We start from the raw sequence: 17,753 nt of genomic DNA on the forward strand, positions 1-17,753 counted from the left end.
AAAGTCATTTGCTTTGTTTTGCATATACGTAATACAACTGCAGAATTGCTCGACGGGCTACCGAATAAGCTTCCCCATGCTAGCTGATTTAAAACGTTCAAATGGGGAAAAGAGAGAGCCGTGGGTCGGCGGCTGAACTTGACTCCCACGGCAGCTGTTACCCTCCTGGGCAGCAAGCTGAACCCAGCAAACCTGGGCTGAGAGAGAGAGAACGCCTTTGCTGTGATTCTCTCCTTGCAGGGGGTTGCGCTAGATGACCTTGTGGGTATCCCTTCGCACCCTACAGTTTTCTGGCAGGAGAAAGGCAGGAAAGCCACCATTCTCTGTCTCTCTCTCTGTGCAATGCACAAAGCAGACCCCAAGAGGGAGAAAGCGGTCCCGGTTTCCCTGCCTCCTGGTGGGCCAGAGCCCTGCCACCCCTTGCTGAGGGCTAGCCAGGTGTGGCTACGACAACCACAACGGTGTTCCAAGGAGGGCTGTTGATGCCAGCCAGCCAGCCAGGCAGCCGGCCCCCTCCCCTCCCCTCCCTGCCCTGCCCTGTCTGCAGGAACAAAGGGCTGCTCTGTGCTGCTCTTGCCTTTGGTGGAGCAAAGCGCCCTCACCCTGCAAACGCTTGGCACTCCCGGGCCTACCTCAAGTCCCCTTCCGCCCTCCCTGGCCAGCCGGCTCACCTGCCTCCCTCCCCCGCCTCCCATTGGCACTGGATCCCTGCCAGGCCCCAGAGAAACCACCCGCTTGGCTCCACATCAAAGCCGGGGATTGGGAAGCGTAGGCCAGCCTCGCCGCAGCCCGGGGCAGCCTGAGCTGTTCCGCCAGGGCCTCTCGCCAGCCCTGGTGCGGAGAGGGAGCCGGGGCGGGAGACCTGCCTTCAGACGGAGGCAGCAAACAAAACAGAGGCCTGCCGCAGAACCCCAACTCCGCCTCGCGCCTCCTTCTCAGGGCCCACCAAAAGGAACCTCTGCACGTGCTCAGAGGCACTCGCATTTTATTATTTTTTTATTGCTCACTCTAGGATCTCCGGGGCCAGAAAAGTCGGCTCTGGAGCAGAGCTGTGTCTCAAGGCATAGGGTACTCTGCACATGGTCAGAGGCAGGGCACACGTGGCGGGTTATCGTTGTTATCGTTTATTCTTAATAGCGGTGTACAGTGGTACCTCAGGTTACAGACGCTTCAGGTTACAGACCCAGAAATAGTACCTTGGGTTAAGAACTTTGCTTCAGGAATGAGAACAGAAATCGCACGGCGGCAGCGGGAGGCCCCATTAGCTAAAGTGGTACCTCATGTTAAGAACAGTTTCAGGTTAAGAATGGACCTCCGGAAAGGATTAAGTTCTTAACCCGAGGTACCACTGTAGTGGTTAGAGTGTCGGGCCATGACTCCGGAGAGACCAGGGTTTGAATCCCTGCTCAGACGTGACGCTCGCTAGGTGCCTCTCAGCCTAACCAACTTCACAGGGTTGTCGTGCAAATTAAAATGAGGAAGAGGGAGAACAGTGCGCAGGCCGCCTTGAGCGCCTTGGAGAGAAAAAGGTGGGGTATGAATGCAATAATAAATAAATTTAATGCATTTATAGCCCACCCGTCTCCCAAGCTGGGATTTGAGGCAGCTGGCAAACTTCCGAGGCATCGTTATGAAACACGAAGCAGCAGAATCAGTAGTTAAAAAGGCATGAAAACACACATTTAAATCCAGCATCAAAGTATTTTGCCCTGATGGAAGTGCCCTGCGCTGATACTAGAGCTGATACTCTCTGCACACACTCAGCAGTAGTGATGGAGACCATACTGCTGCAAGTCTCAGAGCCGCCGTTTCTGTTTTGGGAGCGAGGGGGGATTACGGGGATGGAGTTTCAGATCAGGAACAGCGTTCCCAGCCCTTGACAACTGGTGGTTTGAACGGGCCTTCTCTTCCGTGGGACGACACGTGGCAACTCCTCCTCTCCGCAGGGGAAATTTAATGCAAAGGGCAGCCTGTAATCTACATTCTTTTGCAGATGGAAAGGGGTGGGGGTTCGGAAGGAGGGTGAGGAGGAACTGAGCAGCCCAGATCTTGTTGCTAAGAAATGCTGGCAGAGAGAAAGGGCCTCTCCTGGGCTGTGCCAGACCCATCTGAGAGGGAGACAGAGAGAGAGAGAGGCTGGCGGGTGGCACTCCTGGCTTACGCCCTCCCTGCAATTAGACACACACCGCAGCTACTGTAACCCAACAGCTCCTCTCTCTTCCCAAACCCAGGGAACTCTGGAGCCCAGAAGGGCCTCCCAATTTGGGATTTCTTTCTCTCCCCCCCCCTCACTTCCCAGCCTTGGTTTCCCAGAAACCTTTCTGCTGCCAGAGTTAGGAAAGTACTAGTGGTTAGGACCTAGGAGAGACCAGGGTTCAAATCTCATCACATACCCAATTGACAGCTCACTGTGTGTGACTTTGGGAGCTGGTCACTGCTTCTCACCCTGACCTACCTCACAGGGTTGTTGTGAGGAGGTGTTAAAGGAAGAGGTGGGAGAACAATGTATCCCACTTTGAGCTCCAGGGAGGGGAAAAAAGGTGAGATATGAATGCAATTAAAAAAAACAATGAATTGATTTTGAAGCCTGTCCAGGTGACTCTCCCAGGGTGTTGTGGAAACTTTACTCACTCACTTACTTACTTACTTACTTACTTACTTACTTACTTACTTACCTACCTACCTGCTGCATATACATGGTTCTCCCCTTTCTCATTTAATACCCACAACAACAACCCTGTGAGGTAGGTTAGTTTGAGAAGCAATGACTGGCCTCTTTCCCCCATGCCACCTGCCTCGTGCTTTCCTTTTCTGTAAACTGAAAACTCCTGAATGCTGCAACCATTCCTCACCCCCTCGTCTCTCCACCCCTAGATCATTTTTTGCTGGCCCTTTCTGGAACCTTTTCCAACTCTGCCATATCCACTTTGAGGCAAGGCAGCCAGAACGATGCACAGTACAGAAAGCTTTCTCTCAGCCAGTGGAGGGTCGGGGTGTGTGTGTGTGTGTGTGTGTGAGAGAGAGAGAGAGAGAGAGAGAGAGAGAGAGAGAGAGAGAGCCCTCTTCACCCTTTCTAAGCTCCACACAGTCCCACGCCAGATCCTGGCATGGAAGTAGTTAACCGCTGCCTGGTTAGGAAGGAAGAGAGGAAGTCTGATTAGCAAAGTGCAGGGCCTGAACGATCTTAGCTCATGCCTCTGCCGGCTGCCTTTGATCTGGGCTTCCTTGGAGTGTGTGTGCAAGCAGGTACCTGCCAGAATCGCTCCAGCAAGCTGGCTTGGCAGTTGCAAAGCCTGCCTCGAGCGGAGGGGTCAGAGGTCAGCAGCAGAGTTTCCCAGCTGGGAGATCAAAGGTGGAGGCGGCACTTTCGGGCTCCAGGGTTACCCTCGGAGAAAGAGCCACACCGCCCTCGTGGAAAAAAAACCGGAGGGCTCAAGGTTGCCATGAAGCGACCCACACGAACACGGCCCCTTTTTTTTTTGCCAGCTACTAAAAATCCCCCAAAGGGTGGATTAACACTTCTCCGAAAGTCTCCACTCCCCATCTCCACTCCTACATCCAAATTGCCTTCGCCCCAAACAGTCTTCAAACAGCAACGCTTAAAGAATCACCGGCGGTACAGGTAAATCTTTTGGCCAGCTTGCAACTGGCAAGACCTTTGACCTGAGCTATACTGCAGCTCCAGATTTGCGGATTCCGGCAGGTGAGGTTCCTGCAGGCATCCGAGAAAGGAGCTTGCCGCTGAAAGCAGGTCTCCGGCTTCTCTCCTCAAGCCGCCGGGGGCGCAACTGGTTGCCCACAGCTTCCTCTCCTGGCCACAGGATCGAACCCGTGCTCGGTTTAATAGGAGAGGAACTCTTACACTTGCTTGTGCAGGCAGTGGCGGCCAGGGAAAGGGCTGTTGCAAAGTGTTGCAAAGCGCAGGGTAATAGGCCTTTCTGAGGAACTGCGCCGAGTTGCAAGAGGTAGGCTGGTTAGCACATTCCCTTTGATCCACTAAGCTCCGCTCTTGGGGCTTAGCAGGAGAAGAAAGAGGCAGCATTCCTGTAGAATATTACACGGAGCCTTTTTGCAGGTGCAAAGTTCGTAAGAGATTGTTCTACTGAAAATAAGAAGAGCCTGATGGACTGAGCCAAAGGGGCCCATCCAGGCCAGCACCCTGTTCTCACAGGGGTCACCTGGCTGCAAGGAGGATCTGAGTGCAACAGCAACTCTCCTTTTCTGTAACTTCCAGCAACTGGCATTCAGAAGCATTATTCCCTCCAACCATGGAGGCAGAGCATAGCCATCGTAGCCACTGAGAGCCTTACAGCCCTCCATGAATTTATCCAATCCTGCTTTAAATCCATGCAAGGTGGAAGCCATCACTGCCTCCACTGGGAGGGAGTTCCTCAAGTTCATAGGCAGAGCCTGTTGGATCAGGCCAAGGGCCCATCTAGCCCAACATCCTGTTCTCACAGTGGTCACCCAGGTGCCCATGGGAAACCCGCAAGCAGGGGCGTTTCTAGCCCCTTGGCTGCCCGGGGAGGGAAGCCAAGAGGCACCCCTGGGGGCGGGGCATCGCGGCGTGTGTGTGTGTGTCATGACGTCATGATGCACACGCAAAGCCCGACACCCTGCCCCCAGGGATGCCAGGAAGGGCTTCGGGAGTCTCTGTGGGCTGCAGAGACTCCCGAAGCCGCCGCCCGGGCTCCTTTGGCGGAGCGCAAGTCGGGGCAGGGAGAGGGGCGGGCCACCGAGGAGGGGTGTCGCCCCTCCTCGCTGGCCCGCCCCTCTCCATGCACCGGCTCTGCAAGCCAGCCAGCGGCGGGAAAAGCCGCTGAAAGGGGGGCGAAGGAAAGCAAAGCAGGCGCTTGAAAGCACCTGCTTTGTCTTCCTTTCCTCCCTTGCAGAGGCTTTTTTTTGGCTGCCGGCTGGCCTGTGCAGAGCGCGGCATAGAGGCAAGGGGCGGGCCAGCAAGGAGGGGGTCCGCCCCTTGCCTCCACGCCGCAGTGAAAAAAGCCGCTGGAAGGGGGGGCTATTTTTGGCGCTGCCGGGACAGAGTCGCAGGGGCGGCCAGCGAGGGGGGGGGTGACACCCCGCCTCGCTGGCCGCCCCTGCGGCTCCACTCCGGCAGTGCCAAAAATAGCCTTTAAAAAAAAAAAAAGCCCAGGGGGGTGGGGCCACCGCCCAAAGTGTCACCCCCAGCAGGGCACTGCCCGGGGCGAGCCGCCCCCCCCCCGCCCCTTGCTACGCCCTTGCCCGCAAGCGGGACCTGGGTGCAGCAGCAGCATCTCTCCCATCCTGCAATTCCCAGCAACTGGCAGGGAACTGGAAATGAAGGACTGATCAGGGACTCCATCAGGGATGTTGCTGCAAATTGCGCTGCCTTTTCGCAGCGGAAATCCCAAGGAAACAAGAGCCTATGACGAATTGGAGAGCTATTTTACCTTGCTTACAGGGAAGCCAGATATACCACAAAGGGCAGTGCTGGAGGGAACCCAGGCCTCTTGCCCTCTTAACTTACCCAGAGAGAATCTATGCATATAAATTTAGCAGATGCAAATCGAATGCAGATTGAAGCCACTGTGCTCCTGATTGGCAATATAGGAGAGTGGGAAGCTGATCGTGAAGTTTTGCAAAGTGGGAGGAAAGGAGATTGTCAGGTCTGCTCTGATTGCCAATGACGTGCTCACACATACCTTGTTGGCCAAGGACAGGCAGGGGTGGAGATTTGGGTCAGGTGGTTCCAGTTTGACAATGGAGACAAATCCTGGGACCGTGTGCTCATCCTCGCTGGTGTTGCACAGAGACATGGGGTGGAACTGCGGAGAGAGAAAGGAAGGGGGAATCACCATGGGGATGCGGCAGAGAAAACTGCATCTCAGTATTAGGTGAAGCAGCAACACTTCAAAGGCAACTAAGTATATAATGTAATGGACATGACCTAGAGCTTTGTCAGAATGTCTACCATAGCTTCGTTTATACAGTATACCAACGCCTTCTTGGCATTACTGGAATCTAACTCCCAGAAGCTCCAGCAGCTAGCATGGTGAATGATATGGGGTGATGGGAGTTGTAGTACAACATCATCTGGAGGGCACTAGTTAGACTTGTTTTATTTTGTTTCGTAAAACATATACTTCACTTGATTGGAAAAAAAGCCCTCACCGTGGTTTACAGAAAAGGTAAAACAATAAAATTATCAATAGGAATAATTAATAACAAACTAAGACTTGCAAAAAGTTAAAATAATTATAGACTAAAAGCAGATTAAAACTTGCATCAACTGGGTAGGCTTGCCCCAACAAAAGGGTTTTTAGCAGGCACCAAAAAGATCCCCTTCATGGATCACTGCCTTGTCGTGGCGAAGGGGCTTGAATTACTCAGGAAGCTATGGACAGGTCAAGATGGACAGGTCATAGTGGAGAGTTTGGACCAAACGTGATCCACCTGGAGTAGGAACTGGCAAGCCACTCCAGTATCCCTGCCAAGAAAACTCCATGGACAAAGACAACAGGCATATAAAAGATATGACGCTGGAAGATGAGCCCCTCAGGTCGGAAGGCGTCCAACATGCTACTGGGGAAGAGCGGAGGACAAGTACAAGTAGATCCAGAGCTGATGAAGCGGCTGGGCCAAAGCCGAAAGGACGCACAGTTGCTGATATGCCTGGAAGCGAAAGGAAAGTCCAATGCTGTAAAGAAAAGTATTGCATAGGAACCTGGAATGTAAGAACCATGAACCTTGGAAAGCTGGATGTGGTAAAAAATGAGATGGCAAGAATAAACATTGACATCCTAGGCATCAGTGAACTAAAATGGACAGGAATGGGCGAATTCAGTTCGGATGACTATCATATCTACTACTGTGGGCAGGAATCCCGTAAAAGAAATGGAGTGGCCCTCATAGTCAACAAAAGAGTGGCGAAAGCTGTACTGGGATGCAATTTCAAAAATGATAGAATGATCTCGATACGAATCCAAGGCAGACCTTTTAACATCACAGTAATCCAAGTTTATGCACCAACTACCAGTGCTGAAGAAACTGAAATTGATCAATTCTATGAAGACTTACAACACCTTATAGAAATGACACCAAAGAAGGATGTTCTTCTCATTATAGGGGATTGGAATGCTAAAGTAGGGAGTCAAGAGATAAAAGGAACAACTGGCAAGTTTGGCCTTGGAGTTCAAAATGAAGCAGGGCAAAGGCTAATAGAGTTCTGTCAAGAGAACAAGCTGGTCATCACAAACACTCTTTTCCAACAACACAAGAGACGACTCTACACATGGACATCACCAGATGGGCAACATCGAAATCAGATTGATTATATTCTCTGCAGCCAAAGATGGAGAAGCTCTATACACTCAGCAAAAACAAGACCTGGAGCTGACTGTGGCTCAGATCATCAGCTTCTTATAGCAAAATTCCAGCTTAAACTGAAGAAAGTAGGAAAAACCACTGGGCCAGTAAGATACAATCTAAATCAAATTCCTTATGAATACACAGTTGAAGTGAAGAACAGGTTTAAGGATTTAGATTTGGTGGATAGAGTGCCTGAAGAACTGTGGATGGAGGCTCGTAACATTATACAGGAGACAGCAACGAAAACCATCCCAATGAAAAAGAAATGCAAGAAAGCAAAGTGGCTGTCCAATGAGGCCTTACAAATAGCGGGGGAGAGAAGGCAAGCAAAATGCGAGGGAGATCGTGAAAGATACAGGAAATTGAATGCAGATTTCCAAAGAATAGCAAGGAGAGACAAGAGGGCCTTTCTAAACGAGCAATGCAAAGAAATAGAGGAAAATAACAGAATGGGAAAAACCAGAGATTTGTTCAAGAAAATTGGAGATATGAAAGGAAGATTTCGTACAAAGATTACCACAATTAAGGACAAAAGTGGAAAGGACCTAACAGAAGCAGAAGACATCAAGAAGAGGTGGCAAGAATACACAGAGGAATTATACCAGAAAGATATGGAGGTCTCATACACCCCAGGTAATGTGGTTGCTGACCTTGAGCCAGACATCCTGGAGAGTGAAGTCAAATGGGCCTTAGAAAGCCTCGCTAACAACAAGGCCAGTGGAAGTGATGATATTCCAGCTGAACTATTTAAAATTTTAAAAGATGATGCTGTTAAGGTGCTACACTCAATATGCCAGCAAATTTGGAAAACTCAGCAGTGGCCAGAGGATTGGAGAAGATCAGTCTACATCCCAATCCCAAAGAAGGGCAGTGCCAAAGAATGCTCCAACCACCGCACAATTGCACTCATTTCACACGCTAGCAAGGTTATGCTTAAAATTCTACAAGGCAGGCTTAAGCAGTATGTGGACCGAGAACTCCCAGAAGTGCAAGCTGGATTTCGAAGGGGCAGAGGAACCAGAGACCAAATTGCAAACATGCGCTGGATTATGGAGAAAGCTAGAGAGTTCCAGAAAAACATCTACTTCTGCTTCATTGACTACGCAAAAGCATTTGACTGTGTCGACCACAGCAAACTATGGCAAGTTCTTAAAGAAATGGGAGTGCCGGATCACCTCATTTGTCTCCTGAGAAATCTCTATGTGGGACAAGAAGCTACAGTTAGAACTGGATATGGAACAACTGATTGGTTCAAAATTGGGAAAGGAGTACGACAAGGCTGTATATTGTCTCCCTGCTTATTTAACTTATATGCAGAATTCATCATGCGAAAGGCTGGACTGGATGAATCCCCAACCGGAATTAAGATTGCCGGAAAAAAATATCAACAACCTCAGATATGCTGATGATACTACCCTGATGGCAGAAAGTGAGGAGGAATTAAAGAACCTTTTAATGAGGGTGAAAGAGGAGAGCGCTAAATATGGTCTGAAGCTCAACATCAAAAAAACTAAGATCATGGCCACTGGTCCCATCACCTCCTGGCAAATAGAAGGGGAAGAAATGGAGGCAGTGAGAGATTTCACTTTCTTGGGTTCCATGATCACTGCAGATGGTGACAGCAGTCACGAAATTAGAAGACGCCTGCTTCTTGGGAGAAAAGCAATGACAAACCTAGACAACATCTTAAAAAGCAAAGACATCACCTTGCCGACAAAGGTCCGTATAGTTAAAGCTATGGTTTTCCCAGTAGTAATGTATGGAAGTGAGAGCTGGACCATAAAGAAGGCTGATCGCCGAAGAATTGATGCTTTTGAATTATGGTGCTGGAGGAGACTCTTGAGAGTCCCATGGACTGCAAGAAGATCAAACCTATCCATTCTCAAAGAAATCAGCCCTGAGTGCTCACTAGAAGGACAGATCCTGAAGTTGAGGCTCCAGTACTTTGGCCAACTCATGAGAAGAGAAGACTCCCTAGAAAAGACCCTGATGTTGGGAAAGATGGAGGGCACAAGGAGAAGGGGACGACAGAGGATGAGATGGTTGGACAGTGTTCTCGAAGCTACTAACATGAGTTTGGCCAAACTGCGGGAGGCAGTGAAGGATAGGCGTGCCTGGCGTGCTCTGGTCCATGGGGTCACGAAGAGTCGGACACGACTGAACGACTGAACAACAAGACTTGCAAAAAGTTAAAATAATTATAGACTAAAAGCAGATTAAAACTTGCATCAACTGGGTAGGCTTGCCCCAACAAAAGGGTTTTTAGCAGGCACCAAAAAGAGTACAATGAAGGCACCTGCCTGATATCAAGAGGCAGGGAGTTCCAAAGTATAAGTGCTGCCATACTAAAAAATGGATTTCTTACAAAGGCAGAATGGGTATTGTGTGGCACCTGCAGCAGTGCCAGTTCCGCAGATTGAAGTGGTCAACTGGGTGTATATGGGGTAAGACGATCTCACAGGCAAACTGGTCCCATGTTGTTATGCACTTTACATACCAATAGTAAAACCTTGAACTTGACCCACTAGCAAATTGGCACCCAGGGCAGATCTCTGAGAGGAGGTGCTATATGCTGATAGGATCTCGGTCTCTTCAGCAATCGTGCTGCAGCATTCGGCACTAACTGCAGCTTCCAGATCGTGCAAGGAAGGCCTCACACAGAGTGGATTGCACTAATCCAATCTCTTGTGGCTTCCAGCAACTGGCATTGCTGCCATTAGAGCTATTAGCCATCAATAGCCTCCATTAATTTGTCCAGTCCTCTTTTAAAGCCATCCAAGTGTGCGGCCATCACTGCCACCTGCAGGAGAGAGTTCCACTGTTCCATCGTTCCCACTATGTGCTGGAAGCAATGACTGAGGACTCAAGGTCATTCCAAGGGTGAGTTACTTTAGCCCCGAAATGCCTAGCTAGCTGGTCACAGCAGGTCCTTGGAGGCTCCAGAGGTCCCTCCCTCACAGTAGGAGTCAGTAAACCACAAGAGCGTCCAAAATAACTCTGCTGGCCGGCTACAAGAGGATGCAGCGCAAGCCACAAAATGAGCCATTTTCACAGCCTGCACTGTCACATGGCAGCCACGGTTTACGTGTGCTAATCAGTATTCGGTCAGCTTGAGCCATTTGCTTCAGCGCCCCAGAGCTCTCCACAATACCAAATTTGCCACTTGGGGCTTTCACCATGTTTGGGGGCAATTGTGTCAGCTGCCTGTTTCATCTCTCCATTCCATAGCGAAACCAGGACTCGATCATCAGCTTTCTCCCAGGAACGGCTCGGTTTGATACGATAAGATAGCCATCTTCAAATATTAAATTGGCTTTCCCGCGGAAGATGGAGGCAGATTGTTTCGCACTGCTCCAGAGGGGAGGACCTGAACCAACGGGTTCAAATGACAAGAAGGGAGATTCTTCTGACTAAACATCAGGAAGAACTCTCTGACGGTAAGAGCCGTTCGGCAGTGGAATGGGCTACCTGAGAAGGTGGTGGACGCTCTTGCATTGAAGATTTTGAAGCAGTTGCATGGCTATCTGCCAGGGGTTATTTAGTAGCAATTTATGCCTTGCAGGGGCATCCCCTGGGGTCCCTACAATTCTATGATTCTATGGTTTCCATCTGCCTCTGAGGGTGGGGCATCCAAACCACTCTTATAGGGGGAAATTGCTGCTGCGAATCCAAACACCATCTGGTAACAGTTGGTCATCATCAAAAGCCTGAGGGAGAAAAAGAGTGAACTCGCTTCCAGTTTAACTGATCCTAGTAATGGGTGAAGGGCGGGACACAAATATTTTTTTAATAAATGAACAAAATAATCCCGTTTACGGGAATTTTCTTGACAGAGCCCACATAGAGAATTCTTTTTGCAGATGAGGTAACTGTTTGCAAGTCACCCACCCACCCAGACGACAAGGATGACTTCATCTCATGGTTATGGTTTTGACTAAGCACCTCAGGTTGGAATCGTAGAATTGTAGAATTAACACCAAGGGTCACCTAGTCCAACCCCCTGCAATGCAGGAATCGCAACCTGCAGGAATCGCACCCCTGACAGGTGGCCATCCAACCTCTGCTTAGAAACCTCTAAGGAAGGAGTGCCCGCAACCTCCCGAGGGAGACCATTCCACTGTCAAACAGTTCTTCCTGATATTTAGTTGGAATCTCCTTTCTTGCAACTTGAAGCCCTTGGTTGTGCAAGTTTATCCCAGGCGCTCAGAATGGACACTTTGGAATTTCTTGTCCCATCCTTGCTTGGACAGAGATTGCTTTGAGTAAGCATCTCGGGGCTTGCAAGTTCATCCCGAAGTGCACTTACTTATTTATTTCATAAATTTTAAGATTGATTGTAAAACAACAACAACAACCCTCAAAGTGATTTACTTGCCCTGTGGAAGGAGAGCTGGGTCCAGAATCCAAGTTGTCCGGAAGACCCAGGGCTGCTGAGATGTTGTACCATTGCACCAAAACCTCTACACCAAACCTGCCCCCCCCCGATCTCTAGGGCGTGGGCTACTTTGGGTGGGAGATTTGCTCCTATGATTATTACAACTCTACTCTTTTGGGGGTGGGGGGTTTGGAAATGCAAAATGTTCAGTATGTACAAAGGATGCCAATCCCCTTCAGGGTGGAACAGCTACAGGTATCCAGTTATGTAGTGATGTAGGGCAGAAACCTTTCCGAAATGGAACCTCTTCCCGGCCCTTTATTTTTTTCCACGGAAAATTTTTCCATTTCACAAGTTCTTTAGCAACCATTCGCAAAATGCCTGCCACAAATTCAATCTGAGGCAAGTGTGGCCACGTTCAAAGGTTCCCCCTTTGTTTACTAAACGCAAGTAAAATAAACACGCTAATTTAGATTGCTGGCTAGAGCATGGGAAACACCCCCCCCCCAATACATTTGCTTGGTGGGGGAATCCAGAAAACCAACACCACAACTAGTCTATCAATCAATCAATGCAATCCATTGATGAGTCAATTCTGTCTTCACTGGGGTATCCGGAGTCCGGAAAGGAAACAAAACCAAGAAGACTAGCCATCAGTTGGAAATGGATGGGGAGAAAGGGTGTTCCATCAGTCACCTCCCCCAAGCCCCAAATATTTGCAGAAGATGCCAGTCTCATCAGACCTCCTCTCCCTCACCTGTCACCTGGGGGCAGTCAGGCCATCTTGCTGCCTCAGTGGGAAGCAGGAGACCCACTCCATCAACTTTGTTGGAGACACAGCTCCCATCAGGCACCTCCTGGCCCCCAAACTGTGCCAGCTAGCCATTATAGCAACTATTTAGAAATCAGTGCCCAAGTTTTGATTTTTCCTCTTCCCTCCCTGTCCCTCTTCCCTCGTGTGCCATGTATTTATTTATTTATTTTAGATTTTAAGCCTGCAGAGTAGGGATTCTCTTGTTTTTATTGTAGATAAGCTGCTCTCGAAGACTTTTTGGAGCTGGGTACAAACGCTCTCAATGAATGAATGAATGAATGAATGCAGGGGGCAGGGGCCATCTGCCTCACATCTGCTTTCCTGGGCCGCCTTGTCTGTTAGACCAAAGGTGAGCTCACACCTGCTTCCAGGACCTTGGCAAAGGATCAAGGGATATCTCTCTTCCACTGGAAGCTTGATAGCACCGCTCTCCTCTCCCGCCTCCCTCCATGGTTGGTTAAGGGGAAACTGGCACACGCTTTTATAGAGGGGCTCAACCGAGTGGGGCGGACAGCTTATCTTGCACTCCCAGGGGGAGCGGGGATGCAATCTGCGACATGAAGGGGCTGGACCCAGGCTGCATATACGTACACCATGAACACAGGATGAGAAGGTTATTGATGGCTCCACAATCAGAGGCAGCAGAGCTTCTGAATGCTAGTAGCTGGAAACTGCAGAAGGGGAGAGGGCTCTGATGCTCAAATCCTGCTTGCAGGTTTCCCATAGACATCTGGCAGGCCCAGGGGTGCCAACTATAGGAGGTGGAAGGGGCTTTAGCCCCCTCAATATTTGTGGGCAGATGGGTTGAGCTCCCCCCCCCAAATATTGAGGGGGCCGCCATGCCCCGCCACTGCCAGGAGATCACTCATGTGCCAGGCAAGGGTGGCATGGAGGGTGAAGATCGCGCTCCATGTTCCCCACCCCTGCCATTGCCAGGAGATTGCGGCGGGTGGGAGCAGGACCCATCACGTGATGCCGTGCCCACTCAATGTGGGTAGGCAAGTTGGCGCCCCTCAGTGGGAGATGCGGCTATAACAGCAAGATGGTGGGTAGATGGGCCATTGGCCTGAACCAACAGGGCTCCTTCATATCCATTTATTTACTTATTGCATATATATATATATATATATATATATATATATATATATATATATATCCTTTTCCTCTGACGAGATCAAGGTGGTGAACAATGTTCTCGTCCTCATGTTTAGCCTCACAACAACCCTGTGAGGTAGGCTGACTGGCCTCGAAGGTCACCCAGTGAGCTTTGTGGCCGAGGGAGGGATTCGAACCCTGGTCTCTCACTGGTCTGGTCCAACCACTGTGCCACGCTGGCTCTCATTTCCACATGTGTTCATTAAAAAAATTGCTCCCTCCCCTGCTCCATTTCTGCATCAATCTGATTTTAACAAAAAAAGATCTGCACAGAAATCTGTATTGAAATACGTATTTCAACCCACATTTATGTATTTTATCTCAGTGTATGCCTTCCTAAACGTATTTCACCCTGACATACACACTTTAAATGTGTTTTAGAAGGGCATTTTCACACGTGGACTTAATAGGAATTAACCCATTTGAACAATGCAACGTGGATTCTTAATGTACCGGTATGCTGTATGTTGTGATTCTACTTATGTTTTAATGACACATTTTTTTACCGCTAGCCGTCCTGGGCTCTCATGAGAGGAAGGGCTGACTGAGTAAAAGGAATTACAATAGTTTATGTTTCCTTTCCCTTCGGCTTATGAGAGGCCAGAGTGGTTAATAGTAAAAATGCAGCATTATTACACTAATAATAATCATAATGCCAAATTTGCAGAAGTGTGAAAGGGTAATTACAAAGATTCACTCATGAGAACCCAGAGGAGCTAACAGTAAAAATGCATTGTTATTTATTATTAATATTACAACATTTGCAGGAGTGTGAAAATGTAATGACACCCCGGATTTTAGTCCAAATCCGGTCAGATTGCGTCAGAATTCACAGAGATTGAATTTTTCGAGGTTCACCCTTCCAGATACAGTGGTACCCCGCTAGACGAATGCTTCGCTAGACGAAAAACTCGCTAGACGAAAGCATTCGTCTAGCGAGAGGCTGCCCCGCTAGACGAAAAAGTCTATGGGGCTGCCTCGCAAGACGAAAAAATTTCGTCTTTTTTTTTCGTTTTTGCGGAGCGCGGCTCCCATTGCCGCTCCGCAAGACGAAAACCCCGCTAGACGAAAATTTTCGCGGGACGAATTATTTTCGTCTAGCGGGGCACCACTGTACATACTGCACTGCGGAGCTGAGAGTGCCCATTTTCACGGAGTGGAAACTGAGGTTGGGAGGACGTGCATTAGGCCGGACAACGGGTCGGGAGAATTATGTCAAAATCAAAATCCAGTGGTACCACGAGGGGACAAATTCCATCTGATATTATCAGCGGCCACCTTGGCACTGAAGCCCACAGGATTGGGTCAGGGAGGTCAATCAGTAACGTGTCAGTAAGTGAAGAGAATCAGGACATAGAAATGTCAAAGATGGAGAAAGGATGGCTAACGGAGGCTGTAACCATAGGTAATTAGGCAGGTTCTGAGTCAAGCTATTGGGCAGGCTATTAGGCAGCATCTGAGCCATGTTATTTGGGTAGGTTATTAGGCAGGATCTGAGGCACATTATTGGGCAGGTTAGTGGGCAAGGTCTGAGGCAGGGGTCCTCACTGTGGCTCCCATGGGCACAAGGGACATCCTTGATGCATTTCTCTGATACTTGCAAGGCCTCTGAGCAGGGCCGGCGCGTCCATTTAGGCAAACTAGGCAGTTGCCTAGGGCGCCAAAATGGAGGGGGGCGCTGGCCAGCCTGCCCCCCGCCCGGTGCCACTCTGCCAGCGACAGAGTGGCGGGGGAGGGGGAGCAGCCCAAAATCGGGCTTCTCTGCCCCCTCCACCAGCGGCAGAGTGGCGGGGAAGGGGGGAGCAGCCCGAAATCGGACTTCTCCGCCCCCTCCGCCAGCGGCCGAGTGACGGGGAGGGGGGAGCAGCCTGAAATCGGACTTCTCCGCCCCCTCCGCCAGCGGCAGAGTGACGGGGAGGGGGGAGCAGCCCGGAATCAGGCTTCTCCGCAAGGCCGGTGCTAGGGATTGGCTGGGGGGGGGGCGCCAGATGGTGATCTCGCCTAGGGCGCAAAAAACTCTAGCACCGGCCCTGCCTCTGAGCCCCCCACCACTTCCACACACTTCCTTCAAGAAAATGGTTATTAAAATTGGTATCCCTCCCTTCCTCCGGAAGGAGCCTAGGTTGGCAAACACACAAAAGATAAAGTGATGGTGACATATCAAAACAATCCCAGGACAGATGCGGACTGGGGAAGATCTCTCATTAAAAGGCTTGCTGAAAGAGGGAAAGTACGTAAGGGCTGAAGGAGGAAGTTAGAAAAGTGATGCTCTTTCTTAACCCCTCTATAAGGTTTTCGGGGCTCCAGTCCTTTCGCAAATTGGGGAGAGCACCGTAAGGCCATGTAACGAGTCCCACTGGGGCAAGGGGTTTCCCCAATCACCTGGGGGGGAGGGTCAGGAGAACCCCCAGAACTGTGTACTTGGGGATGGGCAGAGGGGAAGTCGTTCCATCTGGCCAGCAGAAATGTTTGCAATGCTTGAACCTGTGAAATGAGCTTAGTACTAATTTTTAGGATATTACTTTGGGGGGATTAATCAGGAAAGTAACCAAGGTCCAGGATGATTATGGTAACGATAACTACAACAATAACAGCACACAATGGATGGAATTAACAAGAATAATGAAGTTCCAGGTTTGAACATAGTCACTGAAAATAGGTGCTGGAGCTAAGTCTCAGCAGCCATTTCAGGCACGCAGTTCAAACCCTGGCAGCATCTTTTTTTAAAAAAATAATAATATTGTGTTTATATCCCACCTTTTCCTCCAAGGAGCTCAAAGGGGCATACGTGGTTCTGTCACTCCACAACCAACTTATCAGGAAGTGAGCTTCATGGCTGAGTGGGGATTTGAACTCTGGTCTCTCCCGGGCCTTAGTCTAAGACTTTAACCACAACACCACACTGGCTCAGTTCAGGTAGTGTAGGGATGGGAAGAGAACACTGCCTCAAATCCTGGAGAGCTGCTGCCAGCTGGTGTTGGCAACACTGAGCCACATGGACCCTGAGGGCCTGATTCAGCACCAGGGGCCCTGCCTGCTTCCTCTAGGCCCACCACCGGGTTCAGAACTTGCACTCGGCTCGGCGCAGCTTTGAAGGTCGGCCGTTCGGAGTTGGAGCTCCTTTGTCTGGCTGTGCCTTCCTGGGTGCTGCACGCCACCCCTGCCACCAGGTCCCACAGCCATTGCGGCAGGGAGGCAGGAGCAACAAAAAAGGAAAAGTGGGGTTGGGGGGAGCCATGAGCCTGCCTGGCTGAGCGGGAGAGATGAAAAGCCGCCTGGCTCATGTAATAACTGATGGCCTCTGCAGTGCCGTTTTGAACTGTTTACAGACCGAGTTAACGATTACAAGCTCTGTGTGCTTTGGCCGCCTGCCCGAATTCTTACCCGGCCGTCAGATATTATTAAAGAGCCTTTCGATGCTTGCCTGGAGCCCGTCCAACACACCTCAGAGAGATGCCGCCTGGGCTCAGGGAGGAGCCACTGGCTGGCACTCTAGTCTTTCTCTCTCTTTCCAGAGGCCCAGGGAGAAGTCCCAGCCTGGGATGGGCATCTGGCAGGATTTGGCAGAGGCTGGGGCGCCTAGGCAGGAGGGGGAAAGGAGAACCCAGTTGCCACTGGGAAACTCATCGAATCGTGGAGTTGGGAGGGACCCCCAAAGGTCCTCCAGCCCAACCCCCTGCAATGCAGGGATCACAGCTACAGGATCCCTGGCAGATAAACCTCTGCTTAAAGGCCCCCAGTGAAGGAGAGTCCACCGTTTTCCAAGGGAGCCTGTCCTGCTGTCAAACAGCTCTTGCCACCAGAAAGTTCTTCCTGTTGTTTAGTTGGAATCACCTGAAGAGTGGTAACCAAGTAGTTAAAACTGTGGAACTCGCTTCCGCAGGAGGCAGGGATGGCCACCGACCTAGATGGGTTGGAAGCAGCAGTGCTTCTGAATACCAGTTGCTGGGAAATGCATGGAGGAGGGTTGCTGTTGCACTCGGGTCCTACTTGTGGGTTTCCCATTGAGGCATCTGGTTGGCCACGGGGAGAACAGGATTGCTGGACTGGATGGGCCCCTTT

At 50.2% G+C, this 17,753-nt stretch overlaps 1 protein-coding gene across 2 annotated transcripts in view; it reads right to left on the bottom strand.

The window, feature by feature from the left end:
- The window catches only part of RNF43 (ring finger protein 43), a 51,177-nt gene that overhangs the window by 11,331 nt on the left and 22,093 nt on the right, over positions 1-17,753 (bottom strand). Inside the window, exons 1-2 of one of the 2 annotated variants that reach the window (XM_033172404.1) lie at positions 17,076-17,182; positions 5,682-5,804 (exon numbers count right to left, since the gene is read on the bottom strand). In XM_033172404.1, coding sequence (XP_033028295.1) covers positions 5,682-5,795 — 114 coding nt within the window. In that variant the 5' untranslated portion in view covers positions 5,796-5,804; positions 17,076-17,182. Of the gene's footprint in view, positions 1-5,681; positions 5,805-17,075; positions 17,183-17,753 lie in introns of those variants that run through there. The other variant, XM_033172403.1, reaches the window with a different exon arrangement.

The sequence above is a fragment of the Lacerta agilis genome, chromosome 15 (assembly GCF_009819535.1).
Source record: "Lacerta agilis isolate rLacAgi1 chromosome 15, rLacAgi1.pri, whole genome shotgun sequence".
NCBI classification, from domain to species: domain Eukaryota; kingdom Metazoa; phylum Chordata; class Lepidosauria; order Squamata; family Lacertidae; genus Lacerta; species Lacerta agilis.